This window comes from Paroedura picta, chromosome 14 (assembly GCF_049243985.1).
Source record: "Paroedura picta isolate Pp20150507F chromosome 14, Ppicta_v3.0, whole genome shotgun sequence".
NCBI lineage: Eukaryota > Metazoa > Chordata > Lepidosauria > Squamata > Gekkonidae > Paroedura > Paroedura picta.
In genome coordinates this window covers 40,799,762-40,823,332 of record NC_135382.1, presented here as the reverse complement: position 1 = coordinate 40,823,332, position 23,571 = coordinate 40,799,762, and the positions used below count along the sequence as shown (strand labels likewise).

At 57.8% G+C, this 23,571-nt stretch overlaps 1 protein-coding gene across 3 annotated transcripts; it reads right to left on the bottom strand.

Annotated features, from left to right (window-relative positions):
- Window positions 1-8: 8 nt before the first annotated feature.
- TANGO6 (transport and golgi organization 6 homolog) lies at window positions 9-23,081 on the bottom strand. Of its 3 annotated transcripts, XR_013226674.1 has the most exons (19): window positions 22,933-23,081; window positions 20,970-21,622; window positions 19,919-20,035; window positions 18,967-19,117; window positions 18,308-18,444; window positions 16,789-16,951; window positions 16,199-16,281; window positions 15,157-15,269; window positions 14,691-14,867; window positions 14,360-14,486; window positions 13,526-13,717; window positions 12,587-12,706; window positions 10,620-11,129; window positions 9,869-9,926; window positions 7,160-7,312; window positions 4,327-4,478; window positions 1,962-2,075; window positions 625-882; window positions 289-422 (listed from the first exon to the last, which is right to left on the bottom strand). XR_013226674.1 is itself a non-coding variant. In XM_077310890.1 (18 exons), exons 1-18 carry the CDS (start codon window positions 23,015-23,017, stop codon window positions 246-248), a joined length of 3,282 nt encoding a protein of 1,093 aa, XP_077167005.1. In that variant the 5' UTR covers window positions 23,018-23,081; the 3' UTR covers window positions 9-245. The 3 variants fall into 3 exon arrangements, 2 of the variants coding, with proteins under 2 accessions (XP_077167005.1, XP_077167006.1); XM_077310890.1 differs by lacking the exon at window positions 625-882 and having other exon boundaries at window positions 9-422; XM_077310891.1 differs by lacking the exons at window positions 625-882; window positions 1,962-2,075 and having other exon boundaries at window positions 9-422.
- Between the last annotated feature and the right edge of the window lie 490 nt (window positions 23,082-23,571).

The window sequence follows — 23,571 nt, the reverse complement described above, 5'->3', positions numbered from 1 at the left end:
CCAGGGAATGGCTTTGCCTCATTTTTATTGCTGCAGCAGACACCAGCCGCAGCCCTGAGATCGCTCTTCTCCCCCCAGATGTTCTTGCCCTCTTCAGATGGGTCAAGAGCAGAGCTTGAGCCAAACGCTGTCCCGGAGGCGCTGCCTGGCAGCCCAACTTCTCCCCTTTGGGCAAGAGACACGGCAACAAGGGTCTCTCCTCTGCCAGGACCGCCCTCCCCAGCCCCTCTCTTCCCGTGGGAGGCCTATGGGAGGACAACAATCTTCTTCTCCAGGGACGGAGGTGGAAACAGGAACTGCCTCATGATGGCATCCAGCTCCTCCAGCGCCAGCTGTGCATGCAGCACAGTGACCTCATCTTGCTCACACCGCATCACAAACTTCAGCAGGCGGTACAGATCCAGCAGCACATCCCGGAGAACCTGGAGAGGCACGGTGGGCGTCAGGACGGCCTGGCTTTGAAGGGAGCAACTGAGCCCCCCTCCCTCCCTGCCAGGCCTCTCCGGCCACTACACATTTTGGGCAGCACCCCTCATCCAGGCAAGGGGGGCCGCCAGCAGCAGCAGCAGCCAGGAAGAAGGGCTCGCATGAAAACCACCCCTTTCCTGGGGGCCCCAACGGGACCTGCTGCCTTCTGTCCGTGAGAGACCAGAACGGCCCAAGCCGTGGAGCCCGATGCCGGGTGCCATCCTTGGAGCCCAGCTGGCCAAGAGGGTCCCATGACTCCCCTGCTGGGCTTCTCCTCAACACAGCCTCCTCTGCAGCCTCCAGTCTGGGTTCAGTGCCCCTCTGCTCCACCTGCAGCCACCTGGGCTAGGCACCGTTCTCTTAGGGCTGTTCTCGCAGAGCAGTCCTGTCCGCTCCCCCTCCCTCTCAGGGTGTCTGTAGCGGGGAGAGGCAGGGAAGACTCCTGACTTCGGGTCATGAAAAGCAGCGTATAAATTCCAACTCCTCTTCTTCCCTTAAATACCCTCCCAAGCAAAGCTGGGACTGGCCAGAGACAAAGAAGACCCCCTCTGCATGGAAAATGCCCCTGCCCCCCGCGGGGATGGAGCCCAAGCCCTGGCAGGAGGCCGTGGCACAGCTGCCATTCCCCCAACTGCGAGAAGAGTCGCTTCCCCTTCCGGGGCCTGGGAGAGATCCAGAGGCGATGCTGGAGTGCGGCAGATGGGGGGGGGGGATTCTTGTGGGCTGCAGCTGACCCAGGTGGCCCATGCAGAGGCAGCTCTCCGTTCCCGCAGGCTGCCTGCCTGGTAGCAACGACTCAACTGAGAGCTGGCTTCTCTCTCTCAATCTCTCTGGGCCACCAGGAAAGTGGCAGAAAGCCCAACCGTTCAGCGGCTGCCCCTGTTCCTGGAGAGGCGACCCCTCAAGAAATGAAATCTTTTTTTCCTGGGGTCTATTGAGAAACAAGGCAGAGGGTTTCTTGCCAGGGGAGATTTTACAATTTCATATTTGACGCTGAGCCAGCCTCTCACTCCCTCTGCCCCCCTGAGTCAGGACAACTCCATGAACACAAGTGAGGCCGTCCCCACTAAGCCCACCAACCCAACAGAGGCTTTAGAGTAGTTCCGCCCCCTCCTCTAAGAGCCCGAAGCTGAGCCAGAGAGAAACTCCAAGCCTAGCCCTGAGCTCCTGCTCCCTGGTCCCAAGCCTGGGACGTCACCGTGGAAGGGCACCAGCTGGAGCCACGCCCGGCCTTTGCCTGCCTGCCTGCCTGCCTGCGGCCACAATGGAAGGAAGGTCGCTTGGCGGTGAGTCCACAGCTGCAGCCCCAGCCAACCTCCTGCCCTTCGGAAGGCCTTGGCTAGCCGCTTTGGGGCCCTGCCTGGAAGACCCTGCCAGGGCATAGGTCCAGCAGGGCAGGGGTGGCTCCAGGACTGTGTCACGGTTGTGCTGCCAGAAAAGGACCGGGGCAATGGGGTCACTCTCTTCTGCCGGCACTCAGGAGAAGGGCTCACCTCCGTGGCACGCTCACTGAGCCCACGCAGCAGAAGCACCACCACGTGGACTGCTGCTCTCCGCACTTCAACCTCACGGTCGGATTTCACTATCGTTGTCAGGCACAGAGTCACCTGCCGGAGAGAGACAAAAGCGCGCGCGCACACACACACACACGGGAGGGCCCCATGAGTGGAGGCAGAACACTCAGCCCTTCTGTGTGAGCCATGCACCACTGAGATCCAGAGGGCAGGAAGGGACAATACTGCAGAGCACACTCGTCACCTGGTTGCTTCACCCTCCGGTGGAAAATCCGACCCCGAAGCCACATGGGAGACATTTTGTCCCCGTCTGGGCCAGGGCCTGTGTGGGAGAGCGCTGGCTCCATCGGACAGGGGGCTGCTGGTGGGGAAGGCAGCCTCCCCTGCCCCCGCCCGGGCCGCAAGCTCTGCAGCTGCTACATCCCGTGGCTTTTCCTCCCACCAGGGCATCCATGCTGTGGTTCCCTCCCTGCCCCTCCCCCTCTGCAGCCACTGCTGCAGCTTCTGCTGAATCAGCTGGCACCTGGCCTGCTGCAGAGCCAGCCGCACGAGCACCCAAGTGCTGCACCAAGCCATTCTCCTGCGGTCTTTAGAAACCAGGAGGCTGCAGCAGGAGTGTGGGGCACAGCCCTTGAGGCCCCCCTCCAGCTGCTCCGGCATGAGGCTGGTTTCCACGCCTCTGGGCTGCTCCTGGCTCCCCTCTACTGCCAGCAGGGCTGGCGTGGCACTCCACTGCATGACTCCCGGGACGCACGGCTGTATGTGGTGTGGCACAATTAGAAGAAGGAGTTGGTTCTTATATGACTCTTTTCTCTACCTGAAGGAGTCTCAAAGCGGCTTACAGTCGCCTTCCCTTTCGTCTCCCCACAACAGACTCCCCGTGAGGTGGGTGAGGCTGAGAGAGCCCTGATATCACTGCTCGGTCAGAAGAGTTTTATCAGTGCCGTGGCGAGCCCAAGGTCACCCAGCTGGCTGCATTTGGGGGAGTGCAGAATCAAACCCGGCATGCCAGATTAGAAGTCCGCACTCCTAACCACGACACCAAACTGGCTCTCATGTACCTCCCCCATGTACCTCCCAGTTTTCCCAAGACAGCTGCATTAAAACAGCCCTTAGGGGAGGCAACGTGGAAATGAAGGCTCTAAACCACATGCAACCTGGAACAGCCAGCCAAAAGAACAGTTCTTCCTAATTTGCCAAATACCATCCTAGGCACAAAAGTGTGAAGTTCAGGCAGCTTCCAGCCCTGGAGAGAGCAGCTGGCCCTTCGCAAATCCCTGGAACAGAAAGCCCAACTCTGCTCCCCACGCCCAGGGCTGCCTGCAGATGCCGCAGCACTGATCATTGGAACATCCCCATGCAGAAGCCTGCAGACCTGAACGGCCCACCAGAGTCAAGGTGCCCTGTGTGGTAGACTCATCTCCATAGACCTCGCAAAACGCATGTGGGCAAGGGGGACCTGCCGAACAGAATGCAGGCTCTGCTCAGGGCTCCTGTGGGTCTCCTGGGGCAGCTTAGCATGAGATTTCAGGAGCCACACAGAAAAGACCCTGCAAATGGAGGGGGTGGATAAATGGCTGCCTGTACACATTCTCTGGTGCAGCCCCACCAGTGGAATGGCCTGCCTGAAAAGGTTCAGGATTCTCCTACACTTTTATCAGCCCCACCTCCCTCACAGGGGGTCTGTTGTGGGGAGAGGAAGGGAAGGCGATTATAAGCTGCTTGGAGACTCCTTCAGGCAGAGAAAAGCGGCATCTAAGAACCGACTCTGCTGCTGCTGCTGCTGCTGCTTCTCTCCTGCTAGAGAAGAAGTACTCAGGGGGGCCTTTTTGTCAAGAGTGCAGCATTCCAGGCTCATCCACCCACCAGCGTATTTACAGTCTTGCTCTCATGATTCCATTTTTCTACCTTGTTTGTATTCTGTCTTGTCTGATGTGTTTTTTTGTTGGGGGGGGGCTTTGTACTGTGTACACGGCCTATATCCATAACAAGCAGAGACGACCCGTCAGCCGAAGATGAATAAACAGAAAGAAATTTCCAAGCTGGTGATGGCAAAAAGCTTTAATCAGAACAAGGTTTTATACCTAGGAACTCGTTTCTGAATAAAGCTTTTTGCCATCGCCAGCTTGGAAATTTATTTGTTTGTCTATCCATAACAAGGCAGAGGAGACTCCCAAAGTGGGGGCTCATCCAAGGATACCCTGAATTGTGACTTTGCTTCCATAGCTCTCTGGAGACTCGGGATTTCCAGATGGCACACAAGGCCCCACCCCTGAAGCTGGCTGGTGGACCAAGCCCCAACTAGAGCGGCTCTTCCCAGGCAGCACGTGGCCAGGACCCGTACCTCCTGGATCACAGAGCCCAGCTGGAAGCAAAGGATCTGGCAGAGCTCTCCTAGGTTGGACAGGCTGCTCGCTCGGAGGCCACCATCTGGATCTCTTGCTCCTCGCAGGAAAACGTGAATCAAACGGTCTCGATAGGAGGAAACCAAGTCTCCTGCAAGAGAGGAAGACAGAAGGCGGCCGCGATTTAGGGTCCCCAGCTCCAAGCACAGCCCAGCGAATGGCTTCCAGTGCTCACCTGCCGTCATGCCGTGAAGATCCCACCGCTGTGGGGCAGCAGCTGCCAAAGCAGACAATGAGACTTCCAAAAGCCAGTCAGCACATTTACTAGGCAAAAGCCCCACCTGGTGGGCCCCAGGAAGGATGTCCACGGGTACCACAACGACCACGGACACCATGTTGGGGAACCCCAGCCTGGACGCATTCAAGCCCTTTCCCAGAGCGGCGGCCAGCCAGGAGGTGCCTGAGAAAGGCTTCCCACGGGATATCTTGGGGTGTTTTTCTAGATAGGCTGGTAGGCAACAAGGAGCCTCTGGGAGGCGGAGCACTCCAGCCCAGGCCAAGGGGGAAGAACACAGCAGCAGCACAGTTCTGTCCAGCAGCTGCAACCTAGAAGTCACCCTGGCTCTCCTTGCTTGGCTGCTACCGAATGCAGGGCCACATGTTTCACCAAGAGCACTTCCATGCGCACAAGGCCTTGGCAGTTGTGCAGAGGGCTTTGTGTGCAGCTGTCAGTCAGCCGCTTCCTTGAGTTCCGTGCTCATGGCTTTCTGTCACAGTATGTATTTATATCTCACCTTTCTGCCTGATCAGGCCCATTGAGGCAGTTAACAATGGGAACCGGGGCACAATTAAAAATGCATGGTTTAAAAAGAAGAAAAGTTAAAAAGAGAACTAAATACATATATAAACCCCAAATAGCAAATTAAAATTTGAAACATATTCAACCACATTGCAAGACTGGATGCCATGGGCAGACTATGCAATTTTGTTTAAAGGAATTATCTGAGCAGCCAAGCACCAGTTTCAAATGAAAATAAGCCAGTAACTATTGCTTTCTCAACACACCAGTCCAGAGTCCTATTGGTTAGCTGTGTAAATATTCAAAAAACCCATTCGTGCAGCTGCTGAGAGGCACTAGCGGTCCCCTGGGTCAGTCTGATAAAGATGCAGACATACAGCACTCTGGTGGAAACCAAGAAACGCCATCACAAGTTGCAAAGAGAGATCACAGGGGAAGAAAGATGAAGAAGGTCAAATCAGCATTGCCCTCCGCCAACCCTCCTCCGAGAGGAGCCTTCTTCTTCCCAGAGAAGGATCATCTGAGGGGAGCTGAATGCCAGCTGTTGCAACCGTTGAGCAGAGAGGGTCAGGCCCTGGAGCAGGGTTTCCTCCCATGGAGCAAGTTGCTACAGCACATCTGGCTGCTCCCATGCAGGGGCAGCACTGTGCGCTGGGTCCTCACAAGCAGAGGCACCCGCAGACACCTGCCAAGCGGAAGCAAGGCAGAGCCCTGCAGGAAAATCTCACCTTGCCAGTCCCACTGCTGAGAATGCGCCTTTGGGCCCTGCATCCTGGCCTTGGCCACCTGCCCAGCGCCCTCGGGCTGCCATGTGGCCAGTAGCCCTCTGGCATCCACCACTGGAGCAGGCTTCACGGAACTGTACGGGATGGGGAGGGAAGGCCACAGGTACCTTCCTGATGTTCCACACAACAGATTCAAGTGGGTAGCCATGTTGGTCTGAAGCAGCAACAAATTTAAAGTCCAGTGGCACCTTTAAGACTCCCAACAGACAGCCTGTGAGGCAGATGAGGCTAAGAGAGCCCTGCCTTTACTGCTCAGTCAGAACAGCCCAAGGTCACCCAGATGGCTGCATGTGGAGGAGTGGGTGGTGGTTTGGCAAGAGCAATGCTGCCTCCAAAGACAGCTGTGGTGGAAGTGGAACCGGAACATGGGCAGCTGTGAATTCGTTCACCCCCCCCCCGAAAGGCAGGGAGTTCAAAGGCAGACATTTGCTCCAGATGGATGCCGTGGAAAGGCCACCTGGGCTGCTCCGATCCCCCTGCAGACAAGCAAGCAGGGTGCACCCAGATGGAGAAACTGCCCACCAGGAGCTGGGCCCAACACCTCCGTGATGCAGCCAGGTGAAACGGGCTGGAGAGGGTGGGGCAGCAAGAGGGAGAGAGCTGTTCTCTGGAGACAGCGAAGGGGCCGCGAGGGCACCTGCAACGGCACAGAGGAGCAAACCTCGGAGCCCTCAGGCGGCCTCTTGCCCAGACAAGCCACAGGCGGCCAGGGAGTTCTGGGCCTTGCAACCCAGGGTGCAGAGGGTGTCTTTCGACATGCCGGAAACAAGTGGAGGCAATTCCTGAATTCCCAAGTTACGGGGAATGGAGCAAAGGGGAAACCCACACCCACCCAACTCCAGGCTCCAGTGACTCATTCCTGATCTCACACCCAGCCTCCCTCTCTCTCATTGCTGCTCTGGCTCCCGGGCAGGTTCTCATGTTCCTGAGTTGGCACAGGGGCACAAGGGGTGGGAGGTAGAGGAGAGGCTGCAGGAGAAGCCAAGGGAGCCCTTGGGGTTGTCATGTCAGTCCTGCCCCCCAAAGAGCCACGCCAGAGCCAGGGGGAAGCAGCTGCCGCCAGAGTCATGACACCCCACCAGCCCTCCAGGACGTCTGCTGTGGGAAGACCTCCATGTTTGCAGCGTTGAGCACCAAAAATGCAGATCAAGAGCTTCTCTGGCATGAAGACCCTCAATGCAACATGCCCACAGGGGCCCACTGTGGGGAAGGCTCAAAGCAGGCCCTGGGAAGGAGCCACATACTCACCCAGAGCCCTTGTGCTGCGCATAAGTGCCTCCCCCACTTTCATCCTGGTCTCCACGGGCCACGCTTCCTGGGCACCTGGGGAGCTACCCTCATACCGGGCTAGCAGGGAAGGCAGAACCTCTTCAGGGAAAGCGTCCGACAGCAGGGCAACACCTGGTGGCCAAGAGAAAGAGAGGACTGGCCAGATCAGGACTGTGAGGCACCGCAGAGCAGCGCAGCACAGCACAGAAGGGCCACGCCACCCTTTGCAGCCTCTCTTAGACCACAGGGGAAGCAGAGGCCCCCTGGCCAACATGGAGGGGAGCCCTCAGGGCCTGCCTCGCTGGAAAGGGATCAAGTCTTTGTGAAGGAGACGGTTTGACTCATCACGCCTCCTGACCCCCCCTGGAAGAGAAGAGGCAGAGCAGGGGAGTGCTGGAGGGCGCACCAGGACACTGGCCTCCGCTTCAGAGCCTGGGCCCAACTCCAGACCCTTAGTTGGCCCAGAATTCCCCTTTTTCCTTTGGAGACCAACTTGCTCAAGGCCACACAGCCCAGAACACCGGCTGCCATGGAGAAAGCCGCGTGGAAAAGCTGGCTGAACTGGTAAAGAGGTGGGTTGATATCACCCACAGAGCCATCCTGCTCGTGACTCCCTACCCCTCCTTGGAAGAAGCATCTTTAGCCACCCCTGAGCCTGCAGATCAGGATAAAAATAAAACTTAGAAAGAGCCCTGCTGGATCAGACCCGTGAGATGCCATCTAGTCTAACCCCCAATCTCACACAGGGGCCAATCAGCTGCCCCAGAGGGTCAAACAAGCAGGGGGTGGAGACTAAGGCCTTCCCCCCCCCCCCATCTTGCCTCCCCTCTTCTCACTGGGATTTACTGCCTCTGATTGTGGAGGTTCCCTTTAGCCCCATGGCCAACAACCACTGGCAGACCTCTCCAGCATGAATCTGCCTAACCCCCCTTTAAAGTGGACTCTGTCTGTGGCCGTCACTTCATCTCCTGGCCACCAATTCCACATTTTGATCACTGTCAGGGTCAAGCAGTGTTTCCTTTTGCCCGTCCTGAGCCTCCTGCCCATCAGCTTCACTGGATGCCCTCAAATTCTTGCATCCTGGTAAAGGGAGACAAATTTCTCTTTTTGCTAATTCTCTCCACTCCGTGCATGCATGATTTATAAACCTTGCTCCTGTCCCCCCTCGGCCATCTCTAACCTGGAAAGGAGCTGGGGCTCAGTGGCAGAGCCTCTGCTGGCCATGCAGAAGACCCTGGGTTCAGTCCCTGATATCCCCAGTAAGGACCAGTTCCAAGACCCCGGAGAGCCACCCGCCAGGCTGAGAGGACAAAACTGACTGTGATGGGCCCGGGGGGCGGGGCTGACTCCGTCTGAGGCAGCTTCTTGTGTGTTCCTGTGAAATTCCCAGGCCCACAGAGAAGGGGCTCCAACCCCCTCATCGTTTTGGTTGCCAGCATCTGAACCTTTCCCAGCTCTGCAAGGATCAGTATTGCTGTTCCATCCTTAACATCCATGAACCAAACTCACGCCTAGCCCTCTAAGATTCTCAGAGGTGCCCCCCAAGTGGCTGTTCACAGGCCTTTCTAACCCCCCCCCCCCCCGCTCTGGGACTGCTCTGTCTACCCTTGAAGCCTGAGTGGAGAGAAGGGAGCCCCCAAAGTCATCCTTTTGGGTCTAAGGAGGTACAGAATCCCTCAGCCGTGACAGACTCACGCGCTTCTTCAGCCCTCGCAGAGATCCAGGAAAAAAGCAGCACCCACCTCACAGCCCTTCCTGCATCACCCCCCCCCACACACTCCTGCAGCAGCCGCCGATCTGAAGCCGCTCCCCCTTGATGCCCGAGGGCGGCGCAAAGGGAACTGGCGCTGCTACCCAGACAGTGAGTGCGCACACATGGGCTTCCTCCTCTGGAGGGGCACGGGTGCCAGCGGGATGTTTGCACAGCAGATCCGCCGGGCTTATGAGGGATCACCTTGCAGTTCCTGCATGAAAGCCCAAGAAGGACTCCTTTGTCTCTGGATTTAGCCGTGGTTTCTCTAGCAGGCAGGGAAGTGGGCAAGGCCTCCCTCTGGAGCCCCAACCCACCTGCTGGGCTGGGCTGGGCTGGGCAAGCCAAGGCAAGGCAAGGCGATCCTTGGGGTCAGAGGGCCAGCAAAGGCATCACAAGCCAGTCCTCTACAGAAGCCTCAACCAGTTCTCTCGGGCCGGCCCTAGAAGTGCCCAGCCAGGACGGGGGACGACGACAGCGGAGCTACTGGGCGGCCAGCTGCTCTGTGCCTCAAGACATCAGGCTGCCCCCTTCTGAGGTGGATCACTGCTCTGATCCAGTCCCTGCTGCCAAATGTCAGGAGAGGCTAGGTGGGGCTCTTGGCCAGTGAGTCTTTGATGCGCCATGGGAGGTTTTATTGGCTATGCAGATGTTTTTAAACGCTGCTCTGGCAGTGGCAGTCACCACAGCACCAAGATCTTCACTGCGTGACTCATGTTCCACTGCCACAGCCATTTTGGGGTGGCAGCCATTGTGTGGCAGCCATTCCGTGGCTGTGCCCACCACCTCCTGCCAGAATTCCCACAGTGCCCCAAGGCTCAAGAAGGCTGGGGACCCCAGAAGGTGCTTACTGCCGGCTGCTACCTAAGGGAGCAGATAACGTCTTATTCTAATTCTCCGTCCCTCTCAAGGAAGACAGCCAGGTTCCATTTGCTCACCTTGAATAGCTGAAAGGTAGACAAAGGAGTCTTCGTGGTCCAAGTTTTCTACAAATACCTGCAGGAATAATAACACATTTATTATTGGACTTCCTCTCCAAATGGTCTCGAGGTGGCTAACAATGATCAACCGGGCACAAGACTGGGGGGGGGGGGGGGGATAGGAGTCCAGACAGAAGGCCCATTCAGATGGCAACTGTGGTCCTTTGCCCTGACCAAATGACTAAGAACCACCCCAGGCAGAAAGCTTGCTTGTGCAGGCCACGTTCTGCCAGGCCTCCGTCTTCCCACGCCCCTCCCAGAGGGCCCTCCTGGGCCACCCCCACCCCCACCCCCATGGCTGCTCAGTGATGCCTGGGCTTGAGCGGCACTGGGCACCAGAGCACCGGTCAGCAGGTGGCTTGAACAGAGGGAAAGTGTTCCAGGGTTTCTCGTTCACTATCGGAACCAGCTCCCCATGCCAAGGGGCAGCGGGTGACCTGGAAACTGTGCCCTGGTACACACCAGCCAATGTGGAAGGAAAAGAAGCCAGGACACAGAGTGAGAGATTCACGTTCCATCAAAGGCCGTTCTGCTGCTGTGCTGGGAAGCAAGAAGGGGTTCCCTTGATCCACACCCTCTGCCTTGCCAGCCCTTGCCTGCCTCACAGGAGGGAGGTGCATCTGCTCACAGAGCTGCCTCCTGATCCTGCACTGCGGAGGAGGCCGAACAAGGCTACACATTTGCCCAGCAGAGGCCTGGGCCTGTCTACCTTGAGCAGTTTGTCCCGGATCGTCAGCACCTCAGGGTCCCTCTGCTCTATCCGGTGGGAAAGGCTGCGCAAGGCAGTGGCTCGCGAGGGGATGTCAGGGTCATAAGCCGACCAGAGGAGCTCCTGCAGGGCCCGGGAGCCCAGGGGACTGTCCGCAACCAGCTTCCCAGCCGAGAGCCTTCCAGTCTCTTCAGGAGGAGGACCGGCAGCCGCGCTGCTCTCCATGTGCCTCTGTGGCTGGGTGGTAGTGGCCTCCGATGTCTTTCCGTGGGGCCTCTCTGCAGGGCCCACATCAGCTGCTGCCTCGCCCGCTGTCTCTCCCACATCTCTCTGGCCCAGAGTGCTCTGAGCCGCCGAGGAGACAGTCTCTGGGGAAAAGGCTCCGTGGGTGCAGATGGTAATGCAGAGGTCGGCAGCGAGTTCCTGGATGACCGGCTCAGGGTGCACACGAGAGACCTCCTCCAGCAGAGGCACCAGTCGCTTCAAGGTCACAAAGTCAGCCGCCTTCAGCTAGAAGAGGACAGAGAGAGCCCATAAAGGCCATCACAAGCACCACAAAGGCCGAGGGAACCACCCCCTTCCCCCTGCCGCCCAGGCAGCCTTTGCTGTGGTTTCCATTAAGGGCGGATGTAGATCTGACAGTGGAGATAACCTCTCGCCCCAAGCAGGCAGGTGCCAGCGGTGGGTAGGGCCGCTCAGCACACGTTTGTGCCTCACCAATGGCCTGCCAGAGGTCTCCCCTTGCCCCTGGGGTGGATTACAAAGCCAAGCAGCTGCTCCAGGGCTTCAGGGCTCCTAGACACCCACCCTGCTAGCTGTCGAAATTCAGGCCACATTTTGTGGGAGCCACGCTCCCACACCTACAGGAGAATCACTCCCCCTCTCCCTTCTGCTTCGGTTCTACCAGTTCCAGAAGATACCTTTTAGCTGACACACCCACACACACCGGTATTGTTGCTGTCCCAATAGTGACCCCCCCCACACCCCCCGGGGCCTTCAAGTGCTCTTCCTTAGCGTAGGCTTCTTCGTGCCACATGCTTTGGGGAAAATCTCTATGCACCAAGTGCTCTGGAGCTCCCACGCAATTTTTCCGGTAACCACATCAGACAGCAGGCAGAAGATAGCTGCCAGCAAAACCTGCACAATCTCAGGACAGGAAGGAAGAAGACCAGAGCCTGCAAGCCGGGACTTGACGCACCACGATGCCTGCAAGGCTGGGGAGCCTCTTTGTTGCTGCTCTCCCATTGCAATTAGAAACCAAAGGAGCTTCAAAATCCCCCACTGCCTACCCAGCCCACACATGTCCAAGCCAAACCCCACCACACTGGCCCAAAGCAACCTGACTTCTTGACTAGGGCTGTGTCCACAGACTGGGGACAGCCAATGAGCAGACAGCACTGAAGGGAAGCAGAATGCTCCCAAAAGCACCTGCTGGTTTGCAGTGAACACGGCTGGGCAAGATTTCCATGCCAGTCTCACTGGTGACTAGAAAGGCTCAGAACCTACTCCCATCTCAGGCCAGACACAGATCTCACCCACCCACCCGCAGCCAGTTCCAGCTGGACACTGATGCCCCCCTCTCCTGACATGTTAACTCCCCATGCAGTTCTTCCCCACCCCCAGACAAATCTGAGTAGCCACTGGGTGCTAAGAAAGGTGCCCTCTGCCTTCAAGGAGGGGCACCCCTGGAACCACCATGTGGAAAGATGGGAGGCAGAGACTCTGGCTCAATCCCCAGCAGCACCTGCAGTTCCCAGGGCCAGGCAGGAGGGGATGGGACAGACTTCTTCCTGCCGGTCTGAGGAGACAAGGCCAGGCCGCGGGGTCCCAAGGAAGCTAACAACTCGCAGTGTGTTTGTGGCATGGCTTCTTGAAAGGAGCCGGATTTTGTGACCAGCAAGGGACAGCATCAAGTCATGAGAGCCATGAGCCCCCAATTCCCCCCCCCCTTGCTGCCCCCCGCTCACCTGTGCAGCTCCTCCGAGGAGGGCGGCCACCAGCCCCATGGCCATGCTCAATGTCTGGGCCTCCACCACGCCTCCACTCACACAGGCCCGCTGCAGAGTCGCCGCAACAAACTCCACAACCTGTGCAGAGAGGGAAAGAGATTAGACAGCCTCTGATGACAGAAGGGGGGTGGGAGTTCCTAAGCCAGCCAGAGAGTCACCAAGGGCTGGCACAGGCAGTCACACCGGAGGATTCCTATTTCAAGACAACGATGACACACATCAGCCACACTCTCCAGAGTCTGGTTCCGTTTGCAGGCCATCTGCCTCTTCTGGTGTCCTGTGCAATGCGACCACCTCATGACTGGGGGGGGGGGGGTGAGAGACAAGCTTTGTCCTTGCCGCCAACTGGCAACTCACCTCCAGCCCTTGATCCCTAAGAGCCGCCCTGGGGAATTAGCCAGTATCCCACTTTGCACAGTGGTCAGCTGGGTGCTGTGAAGGCCCACAAGAAGGGGTCCCAGCCCTCTCCTGCAGGAGGCCCCCAGCAACTGGAGTGCAGAAGGATGCTGCCACGGAACACAGAAGCCCCCCTTCAGCTGGGCCCTGTCTTGTCATTCCCTTGGAGAGTGAGGGAGCTTGTTGAAAAGATGCAGGGAGGGATCCAGGTTTGGTGCACTCAACACACCTGCTCTGGGAGACCATGGGAGGTCTGAGAAGGCAGTGCAAAGATCTCCCCTCCCTCAGCATCCAAGTCTCAAGGGAGGCTGGACAAGCATGGTGCAGCCCTGGGCACCCTCTTCTGCCGCTTCCCTGCAACACCCCACAGGGCCCTCCAGGTTGTTGCCTCCTGGGCCTCTTGCTGTGCTCCTTTACCTGGGCTTTCTAGAAGAGCAGCCACAAGGCCCCTCATTGAGTTGCTGCCTGCCTGCAGCTTTGGAAGCCAAGGCCTCCCCGCACCTGCAAAATGTCTGTGAACAGCGCATCGGAGATGCTCTCGCACAACATGGCCACCAACTGCAGCACACACAGCTCTCTCTCTCGTGGTTCGAGGGAAGGGTTGCAGCAATGCTCCAGGGTCACCGAACTCTTGCCAGAGAGCAAGCTAGACTCCATCGTGGGACTCCCTTGTCCTGCCACGTGTGTCAGCTCCTGCAGAAACAGCGGCAGAAGAATGAGTGGGGCATTTCCTGTGGCTGCCCCCTTTCCCATATAGAACAGGCAACAGTGGGGGGGGGGGTCCTGAAATAAACCAACGCATTTGGGTGGGATTTGAACCGGATTTTGATGTCATGTTTTAGATCTATCTGGAAATAGCAATGAACTATTTTCTTTATTTAGCAATCCCAACCGTCTTGGAGTAAAGACATAAGACTGTTGTTAGCTGCATGCACTTTGCTGATTTTGAGCAGCCTGGCTTTGTTCCTGCCCAGAGATTGTACACACAACACACACAAGACCCAAGACATTCTGCAAAGTAATGTCCAAATTTAAAATATTTCTATTTTGTTTAAAAGGACTTTACTATGTAATCTACCCAGTTAATATGCTGCTGATGGGAGGGAATTACAGGAGAAGGCAGAGAGGAAGTTGCCAAGGGGACCCTTGAAAAGGAGTAGGTGGGGGGTTTGCTTTGCACATCCCAGTTCCAGGTTCCATACTGGGAGACCACCCTGTTGAGACTCCACGGCTTCTACTTCCCATTCTGGGTCCCAGAAGGACTTCTGGATCCCTTGCAAGCTTCCCCCCCCCCCCCCCCACAACTTCCTGCCACTTGCCACACGGCCACCGTACCTTCAAGCAATGGAGGAAGAAATCTCCAGCCAGACCACTGCCTCGGCTGAGAGCCAGCAAGTCCACCAGCTGTTCCAGCTGCCACTGTTCTGAGGAAACCTTCTGATAGAGTGCCTCCTCTTCATCTCTAGGAGGGCAAGAGGCAGAAGCCTTCCTCAGAGGGAGGGGGCAGGCTGGGGCCCGGAACACCCCTTCCCTGCTGCCCCCCTCCCTGCTCTGGGGCCTTCTGATCCCCTGAGGACAAGCGACTGTGCCGTGACACAACAACCCTCCCCCCAAGCACCACGCAGCCCTGCACCCGAACCGGGTCCGCCCCCCCCCGGCTCCTCACCCAACCACCTCTTTGACAGCGATCACAGCACCCCCTTCGCTGGCAACTCGGAACTGGCAGAGCGGGTGGAGAAAGCAGAGGGTCCCTCCCAGCCTCGCCAGGCCTTCCAGAACAGACAGCGCTGCCTCGCGATCACACTTCTCCAAGAACCACAGCAAGATCTCCTGGCAGGGGGCCCTGTGGAAGAGAAGAGCCACACGTCAGGAAGCCACACTAGCTGGCGGGGAAAGAGACTCACCCAAACAGAGCAAGGGGGTCGTTGTGCTCATCTGTCTGTAGCAGCAGACGGAGCAGAAGGAAGGAGGCGGGGTCCAGGATCACCAGAGAAAACGGCAACTTCGGGGGGGGGGGCAGGGGAGGAGCTTTCGGGAGTCGCTGGTGCCCACAGGCTCTGAAAGGCTGGCGACTCCTGCATGAGGCCCTGCCTGTTAAGGGATCTGATCCGCATGCATGTCAGACCCCTCACCGTAAGAAAGACACATTCTGCTTGGTGAAGCAGTAGAGGGAGAAGATGGTTCCCAGGACCGGCTGCAAGGAGCCCAGCAACGTGGCCGAAGGTTCGTGCTCGGCAAGATACACCTGGGAAGAGAGAAGAGATTGCACAGGTAGAAAGTGAGGGAGAGAGCAGGAAACCCACGGGTGCCTCCCCTGCCAGGATGCAAGGGATTAGGTCTCCTGGCGGCACAGGCCACACCAGCCTCAGCATCAGGAGGACCCCAATCTGTGCAAGGCGAGAGGAGGCTTTAGCGAACCCAAGGCAGCCATGCCTGGGCCCAGAAGAAGATCCCACAAGGGGCAGGAAGATATCTCTCCGAGAATACGTGCCCCAGCCAAATAGCCCTCTGGGAGCCGGCCTCCACCCGCTCTGCAGCCCCTTGTCGAAACCCCAGGATGAGCTCCCCCCCCCCGCAGGCAGATCTCTCCACTCTCAGGGTCCCCAAGCTGCCCCCTGGAGCTGGTTTCCACCTGCAGGACTGACCTGGCAGCTGCCGAAGGGCCATCCTCTCACCCGTCGTGCTCCAAAGACAGCCAAGGGCCTTTGCAGCCACCGGCTCCATCACAGAAGGTTGGGGGGGGGGGTTAAGTGCCTCCTCTGCCCATGGGTTCTTGCCTTAGGGCCCTCTGTGGACTAAGAGCCCATCCAAGCAGCTGGGGAGGGGCCCCTAATGCCGCTCAACAGAGCTAAGGCCTTCGTGTCTGATTTGGAAGGAGGGAGACTCCTGCCCAGAGCCAGCTGCAGCTTCAGGGGCGTGGGGGTGTCATGAAGCATGCCACATCCCACGCAAAGCTGTGGCTCAGTGGGAGAGCATCTGCTTTGCACGTGGAACGTCCCAAGTTCAATCGCTGACACCTCCTGTCAAAAGGCTCAGATGCTAAAGCACATGAAAAGCCTCCACCCGAGGCCCTGGAGCAGTCAGAGTGGACCAGACTGCCCCAGAAGGAGGAAGGGCCTGGCTTACACCACGGCACCTTCCCCTGCACAGCGTCCCGGAAGCTAGACTCTGTACCTTAAAGACATTTTCCACACCTCGGGTGAGCTCCTCCTCCTCCACCAGCACAGCCCCTGCCGGCAGGTCCTCCAGAGACAGCCCTGCATGGAACAGAGAAGGGACCCTCTGAACTCTTGGGCTACAACTAGCCAGGGCCTCATGATGGACCCCCCCCCCCGGGAGCACTTTCTACCACTTGGACCTGGATGGCCCAGGACGGCAGACAGTTAAGGCCCCAGTTAGTCCTTGGATGGGAGAGCCCAAGACGTCCTGGTTGGCTAATGTCAACGGCAAGCTGCCTTTCCTTAAAGATCCTACAGGGTTGCCATAAGTCAGCTGCAACTTGACAGAACTTCACACGCACACACTTCAGTCAACACAACAATGCTGTCACAAAAAACAGTCCTTGAGAAACCTGCTAGAAAAGGCTAAACCAGGGGACATCCCAGCATGGGAAGGAGACATCCAAGAATCACAGCACCCAACATGCCACGCTAGGAGGTTTGGATCAAAGCAACATTCCCAAAATAGGAAGATAGGACAAAAAGCTCCAGAGCCGGTGTGTGGTCCATCACCTGGCCTGATCAAAGGGGAGGAGAAGCCATTACCTGCCCCCTCCAAGCAGCGCAGGAGCGGCTCCAGCATGGGGACCAGCAGATACTCCTCTGCCTGCTGGGGGTGTTCTCTGGCCATGGTGAGCACGGTTGTGGCAGCGACTCTCTGGAACTGCCGTGCAACGAGATGATCTTGAATGAGAAGCAGCTGAAGAATCTGAGAGAGGATTTGCACATCAGTGACAATTGGGAAACCACTTTCAGAGCCCCAGACAGCTCCTCGTCCCTCTACCAATGGCCCCAGCACAGCCTGAGGTCTCCAAGGGGCGAGGGGACAAGACAAAGAGAAGGTCAAGCATTCCTAAACCACCTATAAACAGCCAAGGCTGATCACACACACAAACACACACACTCACACAGAATCCCTGAAAAGTTGGGGTTGGGCACGAATGCCTACCTCCTGGAAAAGAGGGGGCATAGAGAGGAAAGAAGGGGCACAGGGCCTGAGTGGGCAGGGATGGGGGGGGGCTGCAAGGATACTCATGTTGGGGCTCGTGGGGCACAGTCTGTGCTGCACTGCTTTTATATTTAGGAAAAGAGTGCAGTTTCCTCATCAACACTTTACAAATCGCAAAGAATCAAATCTTGGCACAGGATAATTTCAGCTTTACAAGTGAAACTACATATATTAATAGATTCAAATGGATAGCCGTGTTGGTCTGAAGTAGCACCTTTAAGACCAACATAGATTTATTTAGGGTGTGAGCTTTCGAGTGCAGGCACTCTTAGTCAGACTATGATCTTCTTACATGCCAGGTACGAAGAGTGCTTGCACTCGAAAGCTCACACCCTGAATAAATCTTTGTTGGTCTTTAAGGTGCTACTGGTCTCTGATTTTATTGCATATACATTAATAGCGTCCAACAGTTTTTACTAGCCCATCCAATGGGTTGGATCCTGACCATCTGTTTCTCTATCAAAAGCAGTAAGAACTTCCCCTGGATGCAACCCCGCCCCTATCAGTGGGATGCTCTTTTGACCAGAGAAAACCCTGTTTGCTAGTGGAACAAACTGGCAGGACACAACCCATCTGTGGCACTCACACAGCACAGGACCAGCTCCCAGCTCAGCTGAAGAACCTTTCTTGGCTGCCAAGCAACAATTCCTGCTCAGCATGAGAAGGAAGGCAAAAAGGAGGCATGTGTGTGAAGGGCAGGTCCAGCCCCCAACTCTTTTCCCCAGAGGAGCACCATAGTAGAGAGGCCAGGGTATTAGGCTGGGACTAGGCAAACCAGGGTTCTGAGCCCCACTTGGTCAGGAAGCCCATGGGGGGGGGGTGCCTGGATCAAGCACTCTCCTTCAGCCTCAACTACCTTACAGGGTCATTGTGCGGAGAATACAGAGGAGGGGAATACCAAGTCCAGCATCCTGCTCTCCTAGGGGGACTCTAGGACATTCCTCCAAGTGGAACTGCACACAGCTACTACACAATGCCCCACCTGCCTGTAGAAAGGAGGCTGCCTTTCCCCAGCCTGGCAGGCACTTGTTGGAGGGAAGCCATGGGCGCACATACCTGGGGGCACACCTGCCGGTAGTAATCTTTCAAAGATAGGGACTGCTGAGGACAAGACGAGAGGATCCTGGCAACCGAGTCGCACTTCCGCCAGTCAGCGGCTGCTGCTTCAGCATCACTGCCCCCCACGGCCCCAGCTTGAAAAGCAACAGAGAAGCAGTCAGAGTGAGTCAAGGGCCAGAGGCAGGTCCAGCCGCTTTCTCCACACTTCATGGCACCCCAGGATCAGGCTGAGAGGAAGGACGCCCGGAAACTCTGGGCAAAAAGGAAACCACACTGACAGGCTGTGGAGGACCTCAAATGTCTCCCGGCCACCTGACACGCGGCGGGTCAAAGGACCTTCCTGACTGGATCAGCTCTGGCAAGGGAATGCCTGCTCTCCAGCTCCATAGTCCTCTTCGCCAGGCAGAAAGGTTGAGGCACCTTCCGGCTGCCACGGAGGCCGGCATCTCATTGGACACTCTCCAGAGCGTCTGCTGTTTGGAACCAGCACAGCCACCGCCGGCACGTGAGCTCCGACAGTGACACGCAAAGCAGCCTGAAAAGGCCATGGAACTCCCGAGACCTCCAGAGCAGCAGAGAGAAGCAAACATATGCCCTCCCCCCAGCAGGGGCGAAGGGGTGGCTGGACGGGCAGGCAAAAGGAGAAGCGTACACACCTCCTGCTCCCTCCAGGATGCCACGGACAACAGCCTGAACCCCCCCAGGTTTCATCAGCCTCTCGGAGAGGAGCTGCCCACAGAGACGCCGGAGCCAGGCCGGAGCAGGAGCCAGAGCATGCTCACCCACACGCCCACTGGAACAAGAGGACTGAAAAAGATAGAGAGTGAACTGAATTGCTTCCAGAATGAACTGGAAGAGCGCCAGGGCAGCCGAGTGGCTTGTGGGTCAGATCAGAACCCTCCCGCCAGGCCTATTTCGTGGATTTCAGGAGGCCCCCAAACAAGAAACGCAAAGTTGCTCATCTCGGAGCAGAGGTCCATCAATGGCTCCTAGCAACGAGTTCTAGATGGAACACTCTGCCTGAGGCAGGGATGCTCTGTCTTCTGGGTGCTTTGGGAGGGCTTCTGCAGCTCTGGCCCCACTGGGGGACCTCCTGACGGCCCCTGGGTTCAGGCCACCGTGTGACAAAATGTCTTGGGCTGGATGGGCCATTGGCCTGACTCTGTTCTTAAGCCTGACCCTATTTATCTATCTATCTATCTATCGTGAGGCTTGTGTGTCATGCAGCCGGGGGATCCTAAGATTGTCTGGCTGCCAGGCAAGAGACATGCGGGGGGGGGGGTTGCCCTTGCCTGCCCCGTGTCACAGCCCTGGCATTCCTTGGGAGCTTGCCCTTCCAAGTGCTAGCCAGGGTTGATCCTGCTTAGTTTCCGAGATCCGATGGGATCAGGCTTGCCTGGGCGACCCACCTTGCTCTCTGCAAGGGGTTTGCACCTCTTCAGTCCGCTGTTCATGCAGCACAGATCCTTCTGGCAGAGATGCTTTTACTCACTGCTGTAAAAAGTGGACCTCCTTGCTCTCTCTAAGAGATCCTTTAACAACACGGAATGGAGCAGGTCCCCAGGAATGCACTGAAGGCAAGGACCTCCTGGAGGAAGAGCACCACACCTGTCTGAATCCTCCTTGAAGAATCAGCAGCTCTCGAACCACCAGTGGCTGGTAAACACGGTCCAGAAGGCCTCGCAACGCCTCCCTGCAGTGGGTCCGCTCCTCTTCTGTCAGGCCCTGAAAAGTCCCAGGGAGGGGGAAATTTGCACAAGACAACACAGCAGCAGCAGAACCTCCCGTGGGGCTCTGGCTCCCTCTGGTGGGCTCTTGGCTACAGCCACAATCCAGTCCTCGGATTGGCACTAGATCGGTCTGGTGCCCGGGAAGCACCACCCTCTGCATCTGCACTTGCCCACCACACTTCTTCCTGCCACCCTGCATGCATCCAGCTCGCCCACGGCCCTTCCACTGCTGGCCTCTGCAACATCCTCCCTCCCCCTCCCTTTTGCGCCTCACCCCAGCCACTCCTTGGCTCCCAGCTGCTGACTGCCAGAGGTGGTGGCTGTCACTCAACTCTGGCCACGACCAGGCCCTCCTTGGCCCTCAGCACAGCCCCTGGCTTGGCCTCCCCATCAAGGTTCTTGGCACAGCTGGCATCTAATTAAATACGTTGCAGAGGACCGACTTATCTGGATTTGCACAGAGAAACAACCATTCAACAGGACTGTTGTACAACGCACAAGTGCATCACCACAAGCCCCAATGGGAATGCCTCTTCCATAAGACCATCTGGACATGGTTTAAGAATAAGGACCAATTTTAAGAATAACAGAACTAACTGCTGCCCATTTAATCAGGAGGACCATTTTAGTCAATTAACTCAAATGGGGCAAATGCTGCAATTTCTTTGCGCTCTTAAAGGGCACTTACAGGCGTGCTGAGGAATGCACTTGATAACTGGATTTTACAGTGTGAAACCACAAAATCCACTTCCAAACAATTGCTGAAAGGCACCATTTAGCTTAGCAGGTTACACAACAGAGGTACAAGCCCATTAACCATTGGACCCCACAATTCACCCCCCTTGCAACTATTCTGAAGACCCCACTCAGGCTCAGCCACTCCAAAGGGGCTGCGGGGCGGAAGAATGCAGCCCCCCCAAAGAACTTACCTTCAACTCCTCTGGCCGTGTTGCTTGGGCAGCCTTCTGCTTGGTGGGCGCAAAGGCCAGCTGGCACAGCCCCGCCAGGAGGTCACCAAGATGGCGTGTGAGAAGGAGGCTGCCCAGAGACGGGTGCTGAGCAATGTCCAGCAGGACGCAGCAAGTGGCATAGAGCCTGCGTGTGGCACCGGTGCTGCTGCCAGGTGAAACCACGTGTTGAACCAGAGTGCTGAATTCTGTCCTGCGTCTCAGGGGAAGCCCGACGCCAGGCAAGAGATAGGGACACAAGCCCAGGGCGGCCACCAGCTGTAGCGCCCCACGCACGGTGTCCTCCTGCGAGATGCTCAAGGCGTCCGGGCCCAGGGGGGGTGCCGCCTCGGCCCGCTCGGGGTCCGGCGGTGGTGGGGGTGGGTGGTGGGCAGCTGCCAGGAGAACCATGCAGCGCTTCAGACACAGGAGCAGCAGCAGCAGCTGGGCTGTAAACGTCCAGGCGGTGTCAGGGCAAGGGGTGGCCCACCTCAGCTCCCCGCTGGCCTCTGACATCAGCCGCCGCAGCTCATCCCAGCGGGGCTCCAAGCGCAGCCTCTCCTCAAGCCCCGTCACACGCCGGCTCAGGGACTCCAGCAGAGATGCCCTCCGGCCTGCCGGGAGGGGCCCTGGCGCTGTGGGAGACGGAAGAAGAAGAAGAAGAAAGAGGAGGAGGAGTTGGTTCTTATGTGCCGCTTTTCCCTACCCGAAGGAGGCTCAAAGGGGCTTCCAGTCGCCTTTCCTTTCCTCTCCCCACCACAGACACCCTGTGAGGGAGGGGAGGCTGAGAGAGCCCTGAGATGACTGAAGAAGAAGAAGAGTTGGTTCTTATATGCCACTTTTCTCTACCCGAAGGAGGCTCAAAGCGGCTTATAGTCTCCTTCCCTTTCCTCTCCCCACCACAGACACCCTGTGAGGGAGGGGAGGCTGAGGGAGCCCTGAGATTACTGAAGAAGAAGAAGAGTTGGTTCTTATGTGCCGCTTTTCCCCACCCGAAGGAGGCTCAAAGTGGCTTCCAGTCGCCTTCCCTTTCCTCTCCCCACCACAGACACCCTGTGAGGGAGGGGAGGCTGAGGGAGCCCTGAGATTACTGAAGAAGAAGAAGAGTTGGTTCTTATGTGCCGCTTTTCCCCACCCGAAGGAGGCTCAAAGTGGCTTCCAGTCGCCTTCCCTTTCCTCTCCCCACCACAGACACCCTGTGAGGGAGGGGAGGCTGAGGGAGCCCTGAGATTACTGAGGAAGAAGAAGAGTTGGTTCTCATAGGCCGCTTTTCTCTACCCGAAGGAGTCTCAACGGGGCTTACAGTTGCCTTCCCTTTCCTCTCCCCACAACAGACACTCTGAGAGGGAGGGGAGGCTGAGAGAGCCCTGAGATTACTGAAGAAGAAGAAGAAGAGTTGGTTCTTAGATGCCGCTTTTCTCTACCCGAAGGAGTCTCAAAGCGGCTTCCATTCGCCTTCCCTTTCCTCTCCCCACAACAGACACCCTGTGAGGGAGGGGAGGCTGAGAGAGCCCTGAGATTACTGAAGAAGAAGAAGAGCTGGTTCTTATATGCCGCTTTTCTCTCCCCGAAAGTCTCAAAGTGGCTTCCAATCCTCTTCCCTTTCCTCTCCCCACGACAGCCACCCCGTGAGGTGGGTGCGGCTGAGAGAGCTCTGACAGAACTCCTCGGTCAGAACCGCTCTATCCGTGCCGTGGCTGGCCCAGGGTCCCCCGGCTGGCTGGCTGCCTGTGGGGGCGGAGCGGGGAGTCCAACCCGGCTGGCCAGACTGAAATCTCCGCTCCTGGCGCCACACGCAGCTGGCCGCGCTCCTCAGGCCGGGCCGGGCCGGGCCGGGGGTGGGGGTTCAGGCGCACTGCCCCTGGACAGGGAGGCTCCCGGCTAGCGCGGCGTCAGTCAGGGGGCGAAGGCCCCCCCCTCCTCGTCCTCCTCCTCCTCCTCTTACCGCCGTCCCCGCCGCGGCCCAGCAGCAGCTCCAGCGCGTCCGTCGCCTGCCTCAGCGCCCGCGGGCCCCGCGCGCCCGCCGCCATCTTGCGGGAGGAGGGAGGGAGAGTGGGCGGGCAGCCCCGCCCCTCGCCCCGCCCTCGCCCCGCCCCCGGCGCCCCGGCTGCCACCCTCCCGCTGGCCCCGGGAGAGAAGGGGGGGCACGGGTCCGCCCGGGATTGCGCCCAAGTGGCGGGAAGAGCCGCGCCCAGCACGGCCGACGGGGGCGCCGGAACCGGATCCAGCAGGCCAAGCGGCCCCGGGCAGCTCTTGCAGCCCTCGTCGGCCCCGGCCGCCCTTGGCCCGCGCCCAGATGTGTTGCTGCGACATGGTTGGGGGGCTGCAAAGATGTGCTTGCCTTTCCTTCTCTCCCTGCTTATTTCATTTATGTATAATGATTATTATTATATTTCGATACTGCCGCGGCCAGCAATTCACAACATACATATGACAAAACATGACCGGGGTGTGGGTGTGCAGCCACAGAGAGCTGTGTGCGTATGCATGTGCATGCACACGTGTGAGGGGAATTAAAGCAGAATTTCACATTCAGCCTGATCAGGCAGACGAGAGCAGCGTTTGATAAACCGACGAGGGACAG

What these genes read in the sequence shown, in the direction of transcription:
- TANGO6 (XM_077310890.1), bottom strand. Translation starts at nt 23,017, where the DNA reads ATGGCGGCGGGCGCGCGGGGCCCGCGGGCGCTGAGGCAGGCGACGGAC. An exon ending in CATCCTGGAGGGAGCAGGAG is followed by an intron (nt 18,445 to 18,966) that starts GTGTGTACGCTT and finishes TTGCTTTTCAAG; the next exon opens with CTGGGGCCGTGGGGGGCAGT. An exon ending in GCGCAGCACAAGGGCTCTGG is followed by an intron (nt 4,479 to 7,159) that starts GTGAGTATGTGG and finishes CCTCTCTTGCAG; the next exon opens with GAGACTTGGTTTCCTCCTAT.